The sequence below is a fragment of the Cajanus cajan genome, chromosome 2, assembly GCF_000230855.2.
Source record: "Cajanus cajan strain Asha chromosome 2, NIPB_CcT2T_4, whole genome shotgun sequence".
In the NCBI taxonomy this organism is placed as follows: domain Eukaryota; kingdom Viridiplantae; phylum Streptophyta; class Magnoliopsida; order Fabales; family Fabaceae; genus Cajanus; species Cajanus cajan.
The window spans coordinates 68643345-68667342 of NC_138518.1; the positions used below are offsets into that span (position 1 = coordinate 68643345).

General features: G+C 32.1%; 2 protein-coding genes across 2 annotated transcripts; both read right to left on the reverse strand.

Moving 5' to 3' along the window:
• Positions 1-1134: 1134 nt before the first annotated feature.
• Positions 1135-4709, reverse strand: LOC109810667 (uncharacterized). The gene is made up of 4 exons (XM_020374180.3): positions 4533-4709; positions 3940-4348; positions 3257-3736; positions 1135-2513 (listed from the first exon to the last, which is right to left on the reverse strand). The coding sequence occupies exons 2-4, from the start codon at positions 4168-4170 to the stop codon at positions 1221-1223; spliced, it is 2004 nt and encodes a 667-aa protein (XP_020229769.1). The 5' UTR covers positions 4171-4348; positions 4533-4709; the 3' UTR covers positions 1135-1220.
• A 5619-nt stretch (positions 4710-10328) lies between these two features.
• On the reverse strand, positions 10329-16405 carry LOC109810708 (putative ABC transporter C family member 15). Its single transcript, XM_020374249.3, has 10 exons — positions 15263-16405; positions 13712-15141; positions 13522-13608; positions 12847-13440; positions 12599-12763; positions 12104-12398; positions 11342-11862; positions 11203-11266; positions 10875-11114; positions 10329-10697 (listed from the first exon to the last, which is right to left on the reverse strand). The coding sequence occupies exons 1-10, from the start codon at positions 16080-16082 to the stop codon at positions 10594-10596; spliced, it is 4320 nt and encodes a 1439-aa protein (XP_020229838.1). The 5' UTR covers positions 16083-16405; the 3' UTR covers positions 10329-10593.
• Positions 16406-23998: the final 7593 nt, after the last annotated feature.

Consider the following 23998-nt stretch of genomic DNA (forward strand, 5'->3'; position numbering starts at 1 on the left):
TTAAAGGAGAGCTCTTTGATTTAGTGATGTCGATCCCAATTGAGTGGTGCTAAGTATAATCAAGATAGAAGCTCTCTATTTGAATGACGTTTGACGCTAACGGAGTGTCGTTGGACATAAGTGACAAAGGCTCTCTACTTGAAATGAGGTCGAGTATAGATTTAGCCAAGCTAGACATGATTGGCACATGAGCTCTCTACCTCATCAACGTCAAGCATAGGTAAAATGACATCGGGCATGGGCGAGTTAGAGGCTCTTTGCCTCAATCACGTTGAACGTAGGAAAAATAATGCTAGACGTGAGTTTTTAAATGAAAATATGTTGATTCTTTGACTAAGTGTTGAACATGTATGTAATAGTTGAATCCCTCACATGTTGGAGGTTGATATACAGTGTTAATTATTTATACATTGTTCTAGGATGATATATATTGATGATTAAACTATTAAAAGTTGTAAGTTAAATTGCATAAAATAATATCAAATAATATTAAAGTTGTTAAATAAAATACATACAAACAATATCAAATTGATATCATAATTCATAATTAGTATGTATAAAATTTAGTCAATAATATAAATATATAATCATATAAATTAATATTTGAGAACCTAAAATAAAAAAGTATATTAGGTGGACCAACTCAAGAGTTAACCCAACTCATCACATATTGCTCTACGGTGGGCCAAAATAAATTTTTCTTATAATTGAAACAAACTAAATTTTTTTGGCTTAACTCAACTTAAACCCATGGTAGATTGGGTTAGCTTACAGGTTTTGGCTCATTTTAATGACACTATTATAGAATTTTTTAAGATTAGAGTCCAAATATAAGTTATTTTTTTAATTATAGTATGTTAACAAGTTATAACAATATCCTTAAAATATACCCATGTAGTTTGCTAACTAAAAATCAAGTGGATGTATGTTACCAAATTTTGTGTATATAATACGAAATCTTGCTTGAAAATGATAGGTGTTAGGCATTTAACTTAGTTGAGTTTATTGTAAACAAATAAATTTTTACATTTACAACTTGTTGAGAGAAATCAGAAAATTTTAAAAAGCAGTTGCCAACTACATGCTAGGCAGAAAATTCTAACTTGGACTTGGCGGTTGACTTTCAAAGTACAGTTGAACACCGAACATATATTACTATTAGTATTATTAATTATTATTGTTGCATATTCCTCATGAAGTTTCCAAAGCCTATTTAACATTTATGCAACTAAAGAACTAAAATGCTTTGGACTGCGATTTGACATTGTGCAGCTATTTGCATCTTCCAAAACCTGCTCATGTGCTCCAAAAGAAAAATATCGGTTCATCAATTTCTTGTCGAAGGAGCCCTGCTTATAGTTCAACTGTAGGGTACCACCATCATCCATAGGTCGATTGGAGCAAGAGGGTCTCATTGTATCAACACGTTTTTGCTTATCATTCGAAGAATGAGAAGAGATAGATAGTTCTTGAAAAAAACTAGAAGTTGAATGAACAGGAAGAGGCACTTGTGGCTTTACCTTAATCACACCTTGCATTAGGCCTTGAGTGAAATATTTTTTGGCTGATGGACTTGGAAGATAAGTCCTTATAGATAGTGTTCTTTTGTTGTTTGGAAGAGAACACATTTTTGAGTATCTTTGCCTCAATGGAATGGGAAAGTCTTCCAAGTTGTTGTTCCTTGAACTGAAAGAATTCACAGAATCATTATCTGAGGCTGCTTCTTTTGTGTCTCTTTTCCGGAGCAGAAACATTAAACGTCTTGCACCATAATTGACAGAACTAGACTTGCTGTTACATGGAGAATTGGCTGAGTCATAATTGTTTATTTCACTTGACCAAGAATTTGATTCTACACTGGCCTTATCATAATTGGCATCACATGAATTCTCAATGCCTGTGTACAACAAAATCTCTGCATCCGGTATTCTAAATGATGTTCCAGGACTGCCTCTAATACCATTAGTCTTGAGATGATTAACAAGGGCATTTCTTGTTACATAGTCCTGAAAATTAGATATCCCTCCGGCTGAAATTAACTGCTTGATTAAAATTTCTGAAGATGCTGATCTTGATCTTTGCCTAAGATGATCCAAAGGGGTCATTCCACCGGCATCACGAATGTTCAAATCAATTGATGGAACAGACATCAATAATTCCACTACATCACATTGGACATTATGAATCAAAGCAACATGAAGAGCTGTTCTTCCATCATGGTTCCTGACATTGATGATGTCCTTCATGTTCACAATCTTTTCACTTGTCAATTGCTTCATGAGCTCAGTGTGTTTGTCCAGTCTACAGAAACCAGGGCTTCTGAAACCAACCACTGCCATGTGAAGAAAAGTATCTCCATAGTGATTGGTTAACGTTGTTAATGAGGGAGATGCTCCAATCAGAATCTCTACCACGGGTAGGTAACCTCTGTAAGAAGCCACATGTAATGCTGTATTGCCTTGAGCATCAGTTGAGTTGATGATATCATAAGATACAACTAGATTTTTCACCACCTGTATCATTATGATAAAGAATATAAGTGACAATTAATTTATGAACCACGAAGAAGATGCAAAAGGTTTGAACATAACATTTTTAGCATCAACTGCCCCCCAAAATATCAAATGTAAAAAGTGACACTCATAAAATAAGTCCTTTGTTTTAAAGCAAAATATTTTACATTAACTCTGATTTGAGTCTATGTAAACCAAATTCCAGGGTTTGTACTACGAATCAGGAGCCAATTGGAATAAAGCATTGAGACATTGAAAGAGGAATTCACCAAAATGTGCGTAGTACTATTTGAACAGTATACTACACACATTTCACAATCATCTTTAAGAAGCCTGATCTATTGTGAAGCTTGATAATGCAACGAAGTAGTTGTTCACTAGTATCTAGAAACATGAAAAGATTTATGCCAGTGATCCATAAGATAAACCAGGTTTTTCCATAATTTATTCGGTATAACAATACCATTAAATAAGTAGGGCTCCTGAATTTTCTACAACCACATTCAGAATGTGTTAAGTATTCCATTGACAATCTTCAAACTATGATTTAGGCAAAAGTTACTTTCAACAAAACCATAATTTGGAACTTCAGCAAAACCAAAATGCACTAACTACTAAGGCTGTGTTTGAATTTCAATTTATCCACGTTGAACGCCAATGGTCACAATTGGCGTTCAACCTTTAACGTGACTTGGAAAGTGGAATTGACATAAAATAAACACATTCTAAGTTATCTGCCTCACCTCAACCTGGCCTTTTGCAGCTGCTGCATGCAAGACTGTACATCCTTGTGCATCTCTATAGGACAAAATCTGAGAAACACCAGAAAGAAGCTGCTTCAGTATTTCCCAATTCCCTCCTCTGGCAGCAGCATGAATGGCCCTATTCACCACATCCTTCTTGAAAACTCGATCACCTTCATCCAACTTCTCTTCCAATTCTTCTTCACAGCCACCAAGGCACTCCTTTCTGGAGAGGGCAGAATGAAGCAAGAGCTTAAAGACCTCACAATTCTTGCCCCTGGCTGCAGCATACAGCATGTCAGTGACACCATACTCTCCTTCACCAAACACCAACAAAGGGTCTCTCCCCAACAACTCAAGAACAAAGTCCACATCACCGGCTGAAGCAGCCGTGTAGAGAAGCCATCCACCATAGCCTGCACGGATGAGAGAGTTGTGCCCTCTTCCTGTCTCACACTCGAGCATAAGATTCCTTGCAACCTGTCGAAAATATGACTAAATATTTTTACTTTGAAAAACGATAATTCAGTTTGATTTCAAGATTAGGATAATATTACTATTTGAATTTTTGTATTACAATTTTACTCTATACACTTAGAGCTAGCTCGTGAAACAAAATAACAAGCTACTATGATAAAAATATATCTCTACAAAATACAATCAAACAAAAAACTCGTCACAACCTTGGCGCGGCACTTGGCAACATCCTCAAACTTAGACTCATCGTCCCACACGGTTTCAAGGCGGCGAATTCGGCGAAGGGAAGTGAGCTTGATGAGGAGGTTGGTGTCAAGGTGGAGAAGCTCAGTGACCAGATCATAGAGGCCATTTGCAGCAGCATAATCAATTGGAGATGCATACCACCATTTGTCTCCAGTGCTCTCCCAGCGAAGAGGGAAGTGAGAGGATGGCATGGTAGTAGGACTAGTACCCCAAATTAGAGAGGAGATGAGCCTTTACAACAAAGGACACTCACCAGTCACTAGTCACTAGTCACTAGTCACTAGTCACAACCACTTTGTTCAATTCTATTTTCAAGCAGCAGCATGGGAATCAAACTCTGTACCAAGAGAATTTACGAGAATCACACTCCTGTTCAATCAACAGAGTTAAACCTCTGATCAAGCAGCAGAATAAAGTGGCCTTTGAGACCCCTCATAAAAGCAAAAAGTGAAAGCACACCACTAACAGAATATGTGCTTATTATATTCTCTAGGACTAAAAGTTGTTGAAAAATGAAAATTCTAGGAAGTGAGTGAGGGTGTGATTCATTAACCTTGTAAACAGTGAAGTACAAGGAAACAAAAGTTGGAGGTAAACAGTGTTGCTGGCTGAAGTTGGTAGCAAAACAAAATGGTGAAGGGAAGAAGAGGAAAGATATAGCTAACTATAAACTGTTGTTGCAGGATGTTAGATGACAAAAGGAAAAGGACCACTAGATAGGATTTATGAGGGTGGCCACGCACGGCACTTATCTATGGTGAAGGAAAAGTTAAAAAGATGGCTTAGAAAGATTGAGATTCTCTGGTCCGTGAGCTCACAGCCAAATGATATTTTTATTAAATTATTGTAATTCCGTAGACCCCACTATGTTGGAGGTCGTTTTCATTCACTTGGGAAATTTCAAGGATCCTGTCATTTATAGCAGGACATGGAGCACGCATTTTGTTCTTAGTTTATGGCACAAATTTCCTTTCATACATGATTGATTTGCAAGACTTGCGCATCACAAATTAATTATCAGCAGGCTGAAATTTGGCAGCCATAAAGTTTTATGGTGGTGTTCACCATTTGGAGCGTGAGTTTTGCACACCAGAAATAGAAATTAATGCCACTCGGGACATATAATAGGGGCAACCCTTCAAGACGTTGATTTTACGCCTTGAGGCCTATGATTTGGAAAAGAGGGGAGGGAACAAAGAAAGGGACTTTAACCATTTTGTCTTTGTAGATGCTAAATGGAATGCATGCATGTCGTATTAAAGAAAAATAACAATAATAATGATTGCTAATTATAACATTTACAATTATGCATAACTTACGGTTCTGTAATGAATATGGTTGCCCATTCTTGGTACATATTTTAAACTCAAATGGCATGACCATTGACCTATATATGCAAAAGATTGCATGAATACCTCCTCTGAAATATATCTTTGTTTGATGAAAAATATTGACTATATATTTAATACACTTACTACATTAGAGAGTTGTGTAAATATTAGAGGAGTAATGCAAATTTGATGGTAGCTAAAGTTGTTGAATTACTTAATTTAGCGGAAGAAAATCTTTATGTGATCTTGTACAAATTAAAAGAAATTTATTACAATTGATGATGAATTTTTAAATACGATTACCATTTTTTTTAATTCGTATTTGTGTTCTATCATCCAACATAATTAAATTAAATTTAAATATTTTTTAATTTCTTAAATATAAGGTAAAACTAATGTCATAAGAATTGACTCAAGTTTTCATTATATTTTCTCCACGAAACTAGAATAGGAAACCAACTACATTATTACTGGAATCAACTAGCGTTGTTATATATGGTTGTTTTTTTTTTAAATTATTGTATTAGTTAACTACCATGTTGTGTTTTTAGTGCGTCTTTATTCTCTTGACTAAACCAATGACTATATATGGTGGTGGCCTGCATAATGGACATTCCCCTTGGTATTGAAATCATTGAATCATACTAGGCAGCCTACTTTTTCTACTAGAGGAAAACATGAAGAAGACGTCTAATCTTTTAAGAATAATAATTAAGATATGGTTTATACCTTTTCATTAATAATAATAACTAATCCTTATCTTTATATATATGAAAGAAGAAGTGTTGCATTAATTAATTAATGCTCAGATTTTTTTTTACTATTTGAAGTTTAATGATTTTTTATTTTATAATTTATGATTTAAAAATAATTATACATGTTAATAATTAAATATAATATATGTCGGATATTGAAGAGTCATACTCCTTTATTTGTTGAGAGAATTTTAAACAAGTCTATTTAATTTATTATTTATCATTATTGAAAACTCAAATTTTTGAATGAATTAAAAGTAATTATAATTTGTGAGACACTTCACATTTTAATAATTTAATGTAATATATATGTTATATACCGTAGAGTCATACTTCTTTAATTGTCGATTTTTTTTATAAATAATTTAATTGGTATATTTAAACTTCACTTATCTTAATAGATTTTGCTATTTTTTCCTCTATAAAATTCTCTTATGGTGCATTAATTCTTCCAATTTTCTAGTACTTCTCCTGGTTTTTCTATTATATATTAATATATATATATAAAGTGAGAAATTTCTCTGAACACATGTAATGAATGTAATGAAAGTCAATTGTACTAATAAAAAATATTCTTCAATGATTATCATTTATAGCACTAAATGCTACGAAACAAGACTATACATATTTTATTCTCCAAAAGTGAATAATTTAATAAACAACCTTCAATCATCACATTTCATTTTTAATGTATTTTTGATATTTTCTTTTCTTTTTTCATTGTGTGTGTGTTGGCCTTCCATTTTATTTATGTTAATATTGGAAGGTCATACATGATATATTTTGCATATTGTCCATTTGGTAGTTATTTGTTGTTTCATTTAAAAACTACTTCTAATGCATGTTGGATTATTTTTATCTGTCCATTTTTTATTTCGTGTTTAATTTGAAAATGCATATTATGTTTTGCAAATAAAAAATCTAAGTCATAATCATGAATATACTTTGGAAGATAATAAATGATTTGAAAGGAATGATGTTTCATTGGGAGATTATTCTTGCTTATATGAGTAGAACTAACTTTTTTTTTCTTCAGATGATCGAAATTATTTGAAAAATATATTGTGTTACCGGTAAATTCATAAATTATCTTTGTTTTATGAAATTTGTCTATTAAAAAAAGTTTAAATTTTGATTCCTTATATTCATTATTATCTTTTCATTTGACTTATAAATTTTATTAAATATATGTTAAATTCCACATATCATTGATTTTTTTTTCTTATTGTATACATTTAACAACACATGCTTTTCGAGTTTTTTTTATGAGATTGCTATGTTGAGGTTTGAAAATCCTATTCAAGTAGTGGACGAAATATACCTTATTGTTAGCTAGCTTGTGAATGGAAAAGACATGCTACAAGTCAAGAATTATATTTACTTCAATATTATTTAATTGTATTATTTTAAGTAGTAAAATTTAAGTAATTTTTTTGAATTTACATACTATACTATCTCAACTAAGATATTTTATTAGTTGAATGATAGTTAAACTACACAATTTTTTGTTTTTTATTCTTTCATTTTAAGCATATCAAAATTATAAAACATATTTAAATGCAACAAATGCATTAGTGACTAACAAAAAAAATTAGAAAATTTAAATGTAAAACTTCGTAAAAGTCATACAATAATACAATCATTCTTATAATTTGCAAAAAGTAAATATAACAAATGAGTAGAAAAAATATAAAATAAGATATATCTAGCAAAATGAATAATGCATCACCACAAAAAAATAAAGAAATCAAAGGAAGAAAGTAAAACATTAGGCTAACACCTTTTATGCATTAAAGTGGTACCTCTTATACATTACATTAAACAAAAACAAGATTAAAACCTTATTATTTCACACTCATGTGCTATCATTCATTTTGATATTTCTATTTTATGTTTTGATTTTGTTTTGTCCTATTTATTATATTTCCTTCATAACTTGAAGTTGATTGTGTTATTCCATAACTATTATGAAATTTTAAGCTTAAGGTTGAATCTTTATAATTTATTTATCTATTCATTAAAAATTCAAGTTTTTACTTCATATTAATACATTTATTATATTTGAAGGTTTAAATTATATAAATTTGAAAAATGAAAAATTGCGTGTACACATTAAGAATTAGTATTTCGAAAATAGAAGGTAACCATAGTTGGAGGAGTTAATCGATAATGAGACAATAACAAAGAGAAAACATTATTAAAATGTATCCATATAATGTATAAAAAATGTTAAATGTTGCAAAAAAATATTATTGTAAGAATCAATACAAAATACATGGCTAAATATTATATTTATAATACTGTTTCCTCCGTGTATTTTTTTTTTTTTGAAAAATCACAATTTGATGGTATACTCAATTTAAATCTTGTGGTTCAGCGGTAGGGGTTAATCCACGCTTAAGCAAGGTCAGGGATTCGAATCCTGCCTTGTATATGCAGCCGCGTTAAATCTTGGGGCCAGCTATCCCACCCTTTGAGGTGCCTCCAACGTAGCGAGGAGATTAGTCTTAACCCAAAAAAAAAAATACTCAATTTAAATCTAGTGCATGTTTGGAAAAAAGTTTGAAATGCTGATCCACGCTCTCTGTTGTTGGGGCCTTTGTTGCTACTTCTCTGTTCGCATCAGGTTTGCTTCGAGAGAAGCACATGAACAAGCAGCTCAAAGTCAATGGCAACTTTCAATGCTAGTGCTGCCAAGAAGAAATATGAGGGCCTTCTTTAGAAATTCGTTAAAAAGGCATTTTAAGTTTTAAGGTATTAATTGTATAATGTTTGAAATTATGAGTGAGATTAACTGATAAAACTTCATGTGATAAAAGTTATGCACATGCTAGTGTACGTATAATTATATATGCACATGCCAATCTTGCATCATTTCTCAGAATCTATTTCTGGGGCTGCATAATCCTCTGTTTCAATCAAGAGCAGAAGAAATAATTAAGATTAGATACACTATCAAGAAACAAGTAATAATTAAGATCAGCTACTTATGGTTTGAACATGAGTATCCTTCAGGCTTGGTTGAGTAGGAGTTTACCATTTCTTTTTGCATGTGATTGGAGAACTTGGTTTTATTAAATGGTCTGTTTTCAATATGTAAATGAAATGTAGATGATTTTGGTTCAGTTTTTTTAAATGCACATGCACATTTTAGTAGATTGTATTTTTGTTGATGATATTGCACTTAAAGTGCTGTAAATGCTCAGTGGGTGCTTTAGGTTTGATTTAGTTGAACATTTGTTCGGTGGATTAATGAAGTTAATTGTTGACAATTCACATGATTTTGCATATCTGAAATGTCTCATGTATGTAAAGTTTGGATTTGGCATATCTCAAATCTCCTAACCTTCTTGAATGTTTCGCCTTGTTCTGGGAATCCGTGAACACTTGCACAGTTTTTTTCCCATATATAATTGTTATTCACTTCTTAATTCATGTTAGTCACTTTAGACTTTTTTTTAAGGGAACAAATCATTAAAAAAAAAAAATTCTGTACCGAGAATAAAAATATATTTTAATTCATATTTATACAACCAATACTTTTTCTTAATTAACAAAAATCACTATCGCGAGTACAAATTTTTTTTAATTATCAATTTTAAAATACTACACAGAGACAAAAAAAAAATCATACTTTTTTTTAAATCTTATTATTAGCAATATTTTTGACACTATTAATAGAAACTTATTAGAAATTATAAATTTTATTAAGTTTCTTATGACTAAATTAAAGAAATTGGTAACAAGACACAAGACTACCAGAATTTATAATTTTTCATATATTTTGATCAATAATAAAGTTTCTAGAGATGTTCTTGTTACCATGAAAATTCATTCTTGTGAAAGGTTTTTCTTCTCATAAAATAAAATAAATGTGAACCATTAAATATCACATCAAACCTTACATGAATAATTGACATTAAAATATATAAGTAGTCACTTTTTTTAAATACTAACTTTCAAAAATTTGATGATAATGATGATCCATTGAAGACTGTTGATGCCTTAAAATAAATGAATATGAAACAAAAGATCTGTTATGCTCCTCCACGGCTCTTAAATTCCAGTTTTGGATCTTTTTAGTGTATCTGAATACCTTCTCGAATCAATTCTAATTCTTAGAATCACGATGAAAATTTAAAAAAGTTGAAGTAACTATAGTTTTATAATTGACTTTGGAAGAATTGAAAGTCAAACAAACACCAACATAAACATTATCAACAATTTTGCACAAAACCATCACCGAAACTGTAGAAACAATCATTAATTGCAAGACGTATAAATTTGTTAAGAGGAAAAATTGGTAAAAGAATCAGTCGTGTTCGTGGCATGAGAACAGCAACTAACAACTATTATACTGTGATCAGGAGCCCCAAATCTACATAAACCTTTATCCTTAACTAATTCTGCTCAGCATTGGGCCTAACTTTTCTCTATGTACAGTTTGATGGGGTCTGTCACTGCTATACTATCCTGTAAATATCTTCTACCTGTCCTCATTCTCTATCATTTTTGGAAGTTACACAGACTAAGTTTTGGTTGATCTCCTCAAAAATTCTGAGACTAACTTTGAGAACGAAGAAGAGTTGTTCTGTAGCAATTGAGCCGGTTGGTCATACTCCACAATTGTTCCTGTACATGTCAAAATAGTAGAGCTCGTCAGCAACTTATACAAAGGGGTGCAATAATATGCTACAATACTTTGGAACTTCAAGTTAAATTCTTTTGCATGATATAAGTTGTGTTATGAGATAACGTTTTTATGATCACATATATTGAAGTACTTAATGAGTCTGCAGGTGAAAGTACCTTCATCAAGGACCAAAACCAAATCGTTGTCAATAACTGTAGGAATTCTATGTGCTACTGTAATGACTGTGCATCCACTGGTTTCTTCTCTAATTGTCTTCTGAATTAAATTGTCAGTGGCAGTGTCAATGGATGCAGTTGCCTCATCTAGTACCAAAATTCTTCTTTTCTTCAGTAGTAGCCTAGCAAGGCAAACAAGCTGCCTTTGTCCAACACTCCAATTCTCTCCATTCTCAGCCACTACATAAGTGAAAAAATGTTTCATATCAATAACAGTATTAAAGCTATAATCCCGAATGGTGCAATTATTTAACAAAATAAGTTATACCTGGTGCATCAAGAAGTCTTGGATCCCGCCTTACTATTTCAGCAAGATTGCACTTTCTGAGAACCTGAAAATAGTAATTCTTTCAGTAATAAGATAACATTGGCATTTTAAAGAAAGTGTTCTAACTGATAATGCTAACCTCCCAAAGTTCTTGATCTGCATGTTCTTCAAGAGGATCCAAGTTAGTCCTTACAGTACCTAGAAACAAGGTTGGATCCTGAGGAATTATACCAAGCTTGGATCTTAAATCTTGCAGACCAATCTTGGAAATATCTACACCATCAATAACTATACATCCTTCTGAAGATTCCACCACTCGGAAAAGGGCTTGCACCAGTGTAGATTTTCCACTCCCTGTTCTGCCTACTATACCAATTTTCTTTTGTCCTGGGAAGACACAAGTGACACCTTTTAGGACCATAGGAGCAGCTGGATCATACCGTATATGAAGGTTATGAAGTTCAATTTTTCCCTCCTTTGGCCATAATGGTTCAGGCCTGCAATCTTGGATAATTAATGGCGCTTCACTTGGTAATCTACAGAACTGCAATATCCTCTCTACTGATATCATTTTGTTCTCAACATTGCAAAGATTCCATATCACCCAAGCCTGAAGGACATTCAAGTTCAAACCATAAGTAGCTACCAGTCCTGCCAAGCCTGAAAATCAGAAGAAGGGACTTTAGCATTCGTATCCACTTGTAAATGGATCTAATCTTAATTATTTCTCTTGCTCTTTAACATGTACAATTGAGTAGGAATTAAGAGACTGATGAGAGAGAGAGAGTGAGAGACAGAGAGAGAGAGATAAATAGCATTCGTCTTGTATGTGGATCTAATACAAACATGCATGTAACTGTTATCGCTGCTGATAAGATGAATAGGGGAAGAAGGAACTTACTTGCATCAATTGTAGACTTTGGTAGAGTAACCAAGATGACGAGAACAAAATAGAAGATCAAATTGAAGAGGAAATTGATTCGGACAGACAACCATTCCATGGTGCCAAAATTGTGAAAGGCTACCCGAGAATAATCATCAATTAGAGCCTCAACTTTGGTCAAGAATAGTTGCTCCTGATTGAAACAGCGGATTGTGGCAGCGCCAGCAATTGATTCTGAAAAGTGATGCAAGATTGGTGCCTTTCGAATCCCTACCATCCGGGCTAATTCCCTGGCTGTTGTGATGTAATAAGCCTGCAAAAATCAATAACTTCATCACTAGAATACTGGTTTAGTCATACAAAATTTAGCTCATGCAAAAGATTTATGACAATATGATGCTTCACCATGACATGAGCTGACCCTATAATTTTCAGCTCATGCTAATAAGAGTTTGACAGGAAATTGATATGATTTAATTTGTGTACATTATCAAAGATGGATATAGTTCTTACCTGATACCAAATGGAAATAGCAAGCACCACAAGAAAGACGAGCATGATTTGCCAGGCAACTTGGGACATTAGCACAATGATACTCAATAACTGGATAAGTGCAAATACGAGTCCAGCTAATCTGTATGGTATGTCTGTGTCTACAGTACTTTGATCCGTTGAAGACTGTAAACGTCACAAGAGAATGATTGAAATCTGATTAAAGATAGCAATAATCTTCCAAATAGAGAAATAATAGTGAAACTTACCCTACTCATAATTCGGCTTGAAGGTGTGGTGTCAAAAAATGAAATAGGTGCCCTGAAAATTGATGTGATCATCCCATGAAAAAGGCGTTGAGCAGTTTCCACGGCAACAACTGACATTAAAATAGTCCTTCCCAGTATGAAGATGGTGCCACCACAGGATAGAAGAACAAATATTCCCATAAGCTGCTTGTTGTTGACCCTGCCCCTCTGCTCTGTGGCCCAAGACATCCAATAATTGCTTCCCATCTGTAAAGCTTGAAAGAAAACTTGGCAGAGAAGAATAACCGGAACAAGTGCTCCTTTATAAGCTGATGTGACAAAGGTTGAGTAAACACTCCATTTCACTCGACCCATCTCTGCTTCCTCTTCTTTATTTCTGCTCCAATCATCGTTGATCTCTTGAATAGTTTCTTCAGCAACTTCAATTTGATTTTTTTGGCAGGGTCTGCAGCTGGCAGATTCATCTTCCTGGCATGGATTTATTTGGTTTACTGCATCTTGGTGAGCAGCCATTTGTTGAACAAGTTCACAGTTTGGACATGCTATGAGATCTTTATACCTTCCAGACTCTACTATTCTTCCATCTTTCATAACCTGCCAACAGTATATTAGTGATGAGGGGTCAAACACTTTTGGCGATTTCGTCAGCTAAAATATAAGTGTTAAGTAGCTTACCAAAACGAGGTCTGCAGCTTCCAAAAATTCCAGTTGATGTGTAGCATAGACAACCGTTTTATCATACAGAAGTTTCATGAGACATTTCTGCACAGCATTTTCAATTCTTGGTGAAGTTGTTGATCGAAATAAACTTTATATCAGAAAATGCATTAATAAAACGCAAACACTAATCATTAGCACCGCTAACCTTAAACAAATGGGTTCCAGTATGAGCATCAACTGCACTAAAAGGATCATCGAGGAAATAAACATCTGAATCATTGTAAACAGCCCTTGCCAACTGAATACGCTGTTTCTGGCCGCCGCTTAAGTTTATGCCCCTCTCCTCTACCAGGGTCAAATCCCCATCACCCCATATGCTGATGTCCTGGTTCAAAGCACAACCATCCAAAACAGCTTCATAAAAGTCCTTGTTCATTTGCTTGCCAAACAATATATTGTCTCTTACAGTTCCAGACTGAATCCATGGACTTTGGGGTACATAACTTCTAGTCCCATAGACTTTGGTTACTGCCCCAGAAACTAATGAAATCTCCCCAAGCATACAGCAGAGCAAACTTGATTTGCCAGACCCCACTGACCCACAAACTGCTACCTTCTGACCCTTCTTTATAACCAACTTTCCTGTAATTTGAATAGTTGGTTTCTCGTGGGTTTGATCATTTAATTCCCATGCATATTCGCCTGGCTTAATTTCAATAGCAACTGCTGAAATTTTTGGAGTATGCCTTTTTATGAATTGGTTTGGATCCTCTTCCTTAATGAATTCCTGGATTCGATCAAGAGATACTTTTGTTTGAATGATCTGGGAGATAAGCTCTGGTAAGTTGTATATTGGTTCTTGCAAAATACGAAAAGTTGCTAAAGCTGAGAGGACCGTAGCTGCTGTTAGTTCTGTTTTCACCAGGATACAAGCACCAAATGTGACAACAGAAACTAAAGTTGGAGATGTCCAGAATAGTGTGGCTATGGCTGAGCATGTATAGAGGTATTTCTGCAACCACTTCCTCTCAGATTCCCTAAGTTGGAGGAGCTTATGAAAGAACGTGTTTTCCCATGAATGCAATTTCAAAATTCTGATATTCTTCATGGTCTCTGATGTCACTTTGATTCTTGCATCCTTAGACTCCATGATCTTAGAGTGCAAATCTCCTTGCTTATTGGCCAAAGGTGTGTTGCACACCATGACCAACATGGTGACAACAAGTGCAGCAATAGAAGGGATATAACCCAGATTTATGTATAAGATTAACAAGGCCAAAATGACCTGAACTGGAAGCAACCAAACTCCATGAATGAACCAGCAGAAGTCCCCAATTCTCTCAATATCCACATTGATCAAATTGATGATTTTACCTTGTGTTGATCCAGCACACTTCATAGATAGGGACTTGCTATAAACCAGAGACATAAGAGCTGCACGCACCCGGATTCCTATTCGTTGAGCACCAAAATACCATTGTCTTTGACTCAGAGACTCCAGAGTCTTTGAGAGGAAGAAAATGAATGCAAGAAGCATTCCATATTGGATGCTTGAATCACCATCATGCCCCATTAAAAAATTGACAAATTGTGTGATCAACACGGGACCTATATAGGAGGCACCTGTGTTAACACCTACAAATGCATACAAAATACATAAATTAGTAATCAATAAATGAATGACTAAAGTTGAATAAAAGTACACAAAAACTAAAGAGGAACAGTAGAGTGATACTGAATAAAATATAAAATATACCTGCTAAAACTGCATTTAAGGCCATGGACTTCCGTATAGAATGAGCAATAGCCCATGTCAAGTAACCCCCTTCAAGTTTCTGTCTCCGAAGTGATTCTTCCAACACCGAAGAAGCACTTTCCGCCGTTTCAGAATGAGGAACAGGAGGAATATCAGCAAGTTCAAGTTTTTTAACCCGACCCGTATCGAAAACCGGGTTCAACCATCGGAATGTGAGTTTGCTCCACGTGCTCGCGTTTGTGTAGACCTCTTCCTCTTCTCTCTCCACTTCTTTCTGCAGTAACAGTTGTTCTTGTTCCGTATGACTGTGCTCCCTTGTACACACATTGAAACAGAGAAGTATCAACAAGGGCAAAGAAACCGCATCAACTACGTTATCCTCCGACAAAAAAACCCAGAAGCTCATCGATTCAAAATCCTTCACCATCTTCATACACAGCGAGAGTGCATCTATGACACAAGCAAAAACCCACCATAGGATGAGAACAAGGGGGAACCTTTTGTTCTCCCTCACTCTAGTCCTCATTGAATAAAACGAAACCATAGTAGCCAGAACCCATGTTAGAGGCAAGGAAACAGAGCCATATCCTAAGATTCTCTTAGAACTAAACTGGTAATAAGCAAGAGCAATGTTCATAACCGAAACAATAACACTGGCGAGAACAGTGACCACAGCGAAAACCATTGGTCCTGGTTTGAAATGCACAGCACGAACATGAGCACGCGTGGTTTGTCTGAGGCTGTGGAGCAAAAGCCATATCAAAATCGCGTAGAAGAATGCCACATTGGCCATTCCCAGCACAGAATCCAAGGCGTCCATGCTTGGCGAAGGTCCTACTTGGGCACTTAGTGTAAGGATGAAGAAGAAACAAAGGCAGAATCTTTAAAATGTTGGAACCGACGTATTCAATTACTAGAAGAAAAGGAAAACAGTAGAAACTGATAAAAGAAAACGGATAAAGCAACGCATAGCATGTGTGACAGTGTGAGAGTATAATGCTTTGAAAAGTATTGGGTGTGGAAAAATAGCAGGAAGCCACGGGAGAATTTACAAGTGTTGGCGGCTTCTACTGTTAGTAGGTACTCGATACTGGAACCAGATGATAAACCATCACACGAACCATACACATGGAACCATACTCCTGCTTACATTTCATATTCATATATTAAAGTATATGCCATGTGTTTAAAAGAAGAATTAATCATTTATATACTACTAGTATAACTGATAACCAATCATATTTTTTAAATTATTTTATTTTTTTTATTTGACTAAATGAGCAAATGACATGCATTATTAAAAAATATGATTAATTGTCGGTGTAAAAAATTTTATATTAACAGATAATTACTTATTAAAAGAATGTAAAAAAAATTGTAAGTGTAATTTTTTTTAACAAATTAAATTGAACTTAATTAGTTCTGAAATGTATACACATGTATATGTATATTTGCAACATAAAAAGTACCTCAATTTTGACCTCTGTACAAATCACAGCAATTTCTTGTGCTTCTCTCTCTCGACTGCTAATGAACGTTGAAATTAGATTATGAAAACTACTCTGAACTCTCAGGCTAAAGTTAAAAGGAAAAGCTTTGTTATTGGAAGACCAGCGTTGTTTACCTTCTTTTTTTATATATTGTTAACAAAAGTAGGGATGAAAACGGGGCGGGTCGAGTACGAGTTTCATGATACATGTTTTGTTCTCGCGAGTTAAACACATTCCTTTTCCTGTACTCGTACCCATTGAATATGTGATTTTCATCCTCATCCTCGTTTCTGTTAAGTATCGGGTATACCTGTACCGTACTTATACTCGTACTCGTTAATTTTTTATTTTTTATAAAAAAATAAGATATTTTTAAATTATTTTTTTTATTATATTATAATTATAATTAAGTTATTTCTCTATCTCATATTATAATAAATAATCACACATAAAAAAATATTAAACTTTTTTAGTATAATTAAATTAAAAGTGGGTATTAAATTAAAAATGGGAATGGGGACGGGGACGGGTACGGGACGGGTAAGTACATATCTGTACCCGTACCCAATTTAAAGTATCGGATTTTATCTGTACCTGTATTTGTACCCGGTCAAATTAGTTATTTTAAAGTCGGGACGGGTTCGAGTATTACCACATGTATGGGTATATTTTTGCTACTACACAAAAGATGTATATTGGGAGGATATGTTACTCGGTTTAATTGCTTTAATTAATGAAAGAGTCTTTATAGATTATTGAAATTATGTACATGATCAATGTGATTTGCACTTCTAATTCTTATTCTTTCCTTTTTTTACTGTCTTTGTACCAAGAACATATCGGCTTGCAGGAATTTATGAGACTATAAGTATTTTTACACTTAATCAAGTTATGGGTTGCCATAGTTAAACAATATAAGTTTAAAATCTTTGTACTTTTATTTTTTATTTTTTACATAAAAAATTATCTTTATTTTATTTCTATCATTGAATATATAAATATCTACTTAATTTGTGTTCCTTTAGTACCACATTAGGTTTTATATAAAAATAAAATAAAATAAAAAAATCCATAAGCTTTAAAAAACGGCGATCTTTAATAAATAAGTATAAAAATTTGAAAACAAACACTGTCTCTATCTATTACTGGAATCTCTGTCCATCAACTTTCGCGGAAAGATTTTTGTGTACGTGTATGTGAATTACGCATGCTATTATTTAATGTTATTATTAAAATAATTAAAATTTGTTTTATTAAGTAAGTAAATATGACATGATATTACCATATTTATTTTTTTTCTATAAATTTCATCGTTTTTTTAATTTAATTCACAAAATTATATTATTTTTATTTAATTATAATTATAAATTAATGTTTATATGAATAAAATGTTTAAAGACTTTTCATAATTTTTTTAACTCTCAAAGTTTTTTAATTCTCAAAACCTCTCAACATCTTGAAAACAATTCAACACATAATTATTATTAAAAGATAATAAACAATAAAAACTCACAGTATTATATTATATATATATATATATATATGAATGATAATAACGCACTATTGATAATTTAATGTATGAAAATCCAATTATTTTAACATATATATTTTAAGTAATTATTATATTATTTTATGTAATTAAAATAATAATAAAAAATAAGTATACATACTAATTTTAAAATGGTAATTATTTTTCTTTTTAAAAAATAATATTGTTATAAATATTTTATTCAACGAATCATATAAAAAGTTTCTTTATGTGCTATACAATATCTTTTAATTTTAACTACATTGCAGCCATCAATGTTCAAAATAAATATAAGGAGTGAAAATTACAAATTTCAATACCTCTTTATTTTCTTTCCTTTTACCAGGTTCATCTTTTTTGTTGTATATCACCTTTTGTGATATTTAATTCATTTGTTTTTTTTTCTATTTTTAATCTTCTTTCTCTAAATTAATCTTTTAACGTTTTTTCATTCTTCTTAAATTACTTTTTAAAATTTTATAATAATTGATATTTGAAATTTATTTTTGTTAACTATTAAGATGACAAAAAAAAAAAAGGAAAGGGTCTCAATGTTTCACAAAAGTAAAAATAATAATATATACTCCAAAAATAAGGGCTTCAGAATTTAATTTGTATATAATTTTCTTTTTTAAAGGTATTTCCTTACATGCTTCGGTTCTTTTTATAACATTGGTAGGGTGGGTTTTCAAGAGTATAAAGGGCATATCATTCATGATTAGTGATAAAGATAAGAAGTAAATTTAAATTTATGAGTAATATTTGAACTCGTCTAAACTTTGACATAAAATATATGGTTTGATTGAGTATGAATAATATTTGATTTAATAAATTACATCTAGAAGTGGGGATACGTATACACATATCGGTCTCATATTCGTATTTGTACTTGTACTCGATTTAATTTTTTAAAAATTTAATTAATTTAAAAAAAATTGTTTGACATATATGTAATTCTTTCTCTATTTAAAATTTATATCAAATAAAACTTAACTAATATAATTTTGTAATTGTTATTCTATGTTAATTTTTTTTGTGTTTTTAATATTTTTTAAAAATTATTTAATTAATTTTTGGATAATACAGATATATCAATTACCAAATGAAAATGGATATGGGAACACAAATCCCATACTCGTCGAGTACTAGGAAGGGATGTGTACAGGATATGAAAATATGGACAAGAATGGAAATAGTAAAACTTGGATTGAGATTTTAAAAGACTTTTTTTTATTATAAAAAGTGGATTTTTTAAGAGTATATCAAAATCTAGTGATATTCAATTAAAGCAATCAAGATTTTTTAGATATACGTTAAAATCTTGTGGTATATTCAATTAAAAAAAATTCACTTAAAAACATAGAGTTTTCAATAAATTATTTTGAAAGATCAATTTTATGAGATTTTTTTTAGTAAAATTTACATATAATCCACTCATCTAACAATCTCACCAAAAACCTTGAGATTTCGCATAACCTTTTTTCCTCGTTTATTTCTCCTCATATTTTGCTCACTCAGACCCTCACCTTTTTTCTTCTCTTTTTCCTCTCTCACTCTCTCTCATCTTCTCTTTTCTCCTATTTCTCCTCTCTCTCTCTTCCCTATCTAATTTTTTCCCTCTCTCTTGCTCCCCTCTCTTTCTCTCTCCCTCTTCTCATGTATTATTTATCTCATATTATTTTTCTCTTTTTGTTCATCTCTTTTATTTATTTGTTATTCTTTCTCTATCTATTTTTTCTCTTGTCTTTTTTAATCATCAATATTTTTTGTTACATTTTTATCTATCAATATTGATGTGTAATTTATCAATTAGATAACTAAGAACCATCCTACCTTTACCATCAGAAGAAGGTAGTCCACTGTTTAATCCCATTTTAAGTTTGGAGGTTCCATTGAAAAATTAATTTGTCAAAAGAGAATTAGATCTAAGTGTGGAGGGAGTTCTAATTCAGTTGATACCAATAATCATGTCAAAGTTCTATATACTCTTTCTATTAGCATCGAGACTATTGTTGTCAATTTTGAAAAAATATCTAACATATTGGAGAAAAGAGGGGAAAAAAAGCATGAAGAAAAGAGAAAAAGGCAAAAGAGAATGATACTAAAGCAAATTAAGAAAGGACACTTTCTTTAAGATGTCATTAGAAGAATGTTCATTTTAGATAAACTTCAAGTTGGGATAATTAATACTCTGTTGAACTATATTTTTTTAAGTGTCAACATCCTGATTGTATTTTGGTTGAAGTATTTGATTTATATTTTAGTGAAACTATAATGATTGAACTTTAATAATATACAAACGAAATTTAGATTGCATCGAAGCTATTGATACTACTCATATTTTGGTAATGGTGAGGGGACAAGATATATATAAACAATTATCGTAATCGTCATGTAAATATATCACAAAATGTATTAGTAGCTTGTAACTTTGATTTGAAATTCGTGTATGTTCTCAACGGTGAGAGAGTTCAACTCATGATTCCAAGTTATTAAGTAATGTTTTGACAAGGAGAAATGAACTTAAAGTGTCCCAAGGTAAATGTTTTGTTAATAATAATTTTTTATTATAATTTTATATGTGTTGTATATACAATTAGGTAAGTATTTTCTAACAGAGTATTGATGTCCTAATAAACACCAATTTTTAGCTCCATTTCGAGGTGTGTGATATTGTCCCTAAGATTTTATATATCATGGTAATGAACCTTAAAATAAAAATGGAGTATTCAATTTACGGTATGTGTCTTTAAGAAATCTGATCGAAATAATATTTAGTATTTTTAAATCATGTTTTATAATTTTTAAATTTGTATCTTTTAGTATAATGTTATTTTCTAATATATCGGAAAATATTAATTTAATATTAAAAAGGACATGATCTTCACAGATATTTGGATTTACATCCATACATGGAATTAGTATTGTACCAATAAAAGAAAAGTAGAAAACAGGATAAGTATAGAAAAGTCGGAAAAGAAGATATTTACATATAATGGCGTGTGGGTTTTATTAATTCTGAGTAAAGTGAAAGGGGAAGGAATGGATTTATAGCATATGGCTTAAAAGGGACACCAGAGATTCACAGAAGTTGCCTCGTCCCAAATCTTTGGTCAATTTCGTCGACCATTGGAAGGTTGTGAGAAACTGGGAACTGAAGAGGTGAAATTAAATTTGAACTTTATTTGAATTTGGATTGAAAATAGAATCAAGCAATCTGAGCTTGTCAATGTTGTTTTTTTTATTAAAAACAAGAGTGTTCTATATTTATCACTGTCTTAAAAACAAGATGTATTGAAAATCAGGATTAGGATAATACTAATAATATTGTTAATAAACTTTTTTACCTTTATTTTCTTAATATGACAATTATTAACTTTTGCATAAAGATAACTACAAGGTAGAGTCTAATACTTTTAAAAGACATTATAATTAACATATAAAATAATTCTAACACCGTAGGATTTATTGATTCTGAAACTACATAATTAAATTAAATGGCTTAAAATTATTTCTCATTCAAGCTTTTACAATTAATTCTTTGAACATGGCTTCTTCTTATTTTAAACTAAGCCAAACACACCCTCCACTTATATATGCACCGAGGAAAGCACCTATTTATATCGGTGATTCGGTGTCTTTGGCTTATTTGATTTTACTTTTCAAATTTTAATTTTAGTTTTTTTCTACTCCAATTTTAATTTTAGTTTTAAAAACAAGAAATAAATAATTTTTTCGGTAATTCTTTCCACCCAAAATGGGGGGAAGTTTTTAGTTTTTCTTTTAAATATTACCTATTTTAGTTTTAAGGATTCTTTCCCAAAAAAAAAAAAAAAAAAAAAACTCACGAGCAAGAAGTGGTACGTGCCCTATAGCCTGTATTCTGTCAGTATTTTGGACCGAAGTTCGCAAAATTGTTCTGTGAGGGGATCTTATCTAATGTATGTATATCCATATCATGATGCATATGCATGTATGGTGAGTGGAGGACAAAGTTGAGAACAAAAACTTTAACATGACAAAAAGGACAAACTTTTTTCTTTATGCAACAATAATTTAAATCACTGATTAAACCTGCCACATGGTTTGATATGAGTCCATGCATGCCTACCGGTTACCTTTTATTCTTTATATGGAATTCACACGTTTGAAGAATGTCTCATATATCATCCATGACCATTGAGTGTTTTAGAATTATACATAGGAAAATGTGTTAGGTAAGAGAATAGGTACTATAACTTGATACTACAAGGATAAACTGTCCACTTTATAATAAATGGCTTTAATTGCGACAGTGAGACGAACCATATGTTTATTAATTCCATCCTGCTGTATCAAAATGTTTGCTTGTTCATTTTAGAAACATTCTGCTGTTGTCGCATTATTATTTTCTAAATTAAACAAAGTAATCGAATTGAATTGGTATGTCACATGGCACATCACATGTAACCCATATGTGTAGCGTAGGTTGTACCAATCCAAATCCAGCTCATATATGCAATAGCACCGCTATTGCCCCAATACATATCACTCTAATCCCCTTTCCAAAGAGACATCCTTCTATATCCCTGATTTCATATGCCTTCTCTCTGTCTTGTTTGGTAAAAGGAAGTAACAAGAGTTTTAATGCATGAAAATGAAACAAAAAAAAAAAGATTTTAAAGAGTTAAAAATTAAGAATAATTTAGTCTATAATTAATATAAAAAAATCTCCTTTCTAGATCCCTTAATTTTAAGGAGTTAAAATTGAGTCTGATATAATTGTAGTTTCCTCTATCTATTCCATTGACTTTTTTTAGAAAAATATTATATGCATAACAACTTATATAGTATCATATTTTTTTTATTTCCATCCAAGAAATATTATTAATGATGAAAAAAGAATAGACACAAAAATAATGTTATATAAATTATTGTATAATTTTTATTATATGTATAATATTACACTTTTTTTAACCAAATAATAAGAATATATTTTTTGTCTATTCTCTTCTATCCAAACAATATATATGACTTAATACTTGTTGAGGGAAGAGTGAGGACGTCAATATTATACTTAATTTTTGAAGACCTGAGCACGTACGTAGCTATCAAATAGTTGGATTATATGGAATCTTATTCTGGCAAATAAAATGAAATAGTTGAAATATTCTTTTATTTCCAAGTTATATTTAAATTGTACATGTCTGAGGATGTCTGAGGGGTACACTAGTAATCTTTACGTATTCTGAAGGTCGAATGAGAGTTTCAATCGAATATTTAAGCGAAGGGACGATACCTGCAAAAGGCTCCGACACTCAAGTCAGGACAAACAGATATCGATAGCAATTAATAAACAGTGACGTTACCTTGAGATGTGAACTATTTATAATGACATTAATGAATTCTGTGTTAGGTTTACCAAATTAGGTAATACGTTCTTAATCTTATTGCATGCGTGATTAACCTCTAATCACTGTATAGAGGTTACTTATCCTGTAAATCATTCCCTAAGTCCTTTCGGCTATCAGGAGTGCCGATTAGGTGTCAGCAACTAGAAACAGTCCTTTCAAATCCCGAATACTTAACAATATAATTCTCTTGGACTCTCAACTAAACCAAACTAGTGTGACTTGGTCTGGCCTTGACAATACTGACTTGGTGGGTTGTGTCGATATTCGACTATGCCGACACACCCTTGAAACTACCCGTTATATCATGTCAAAAGGAATGGTCGAG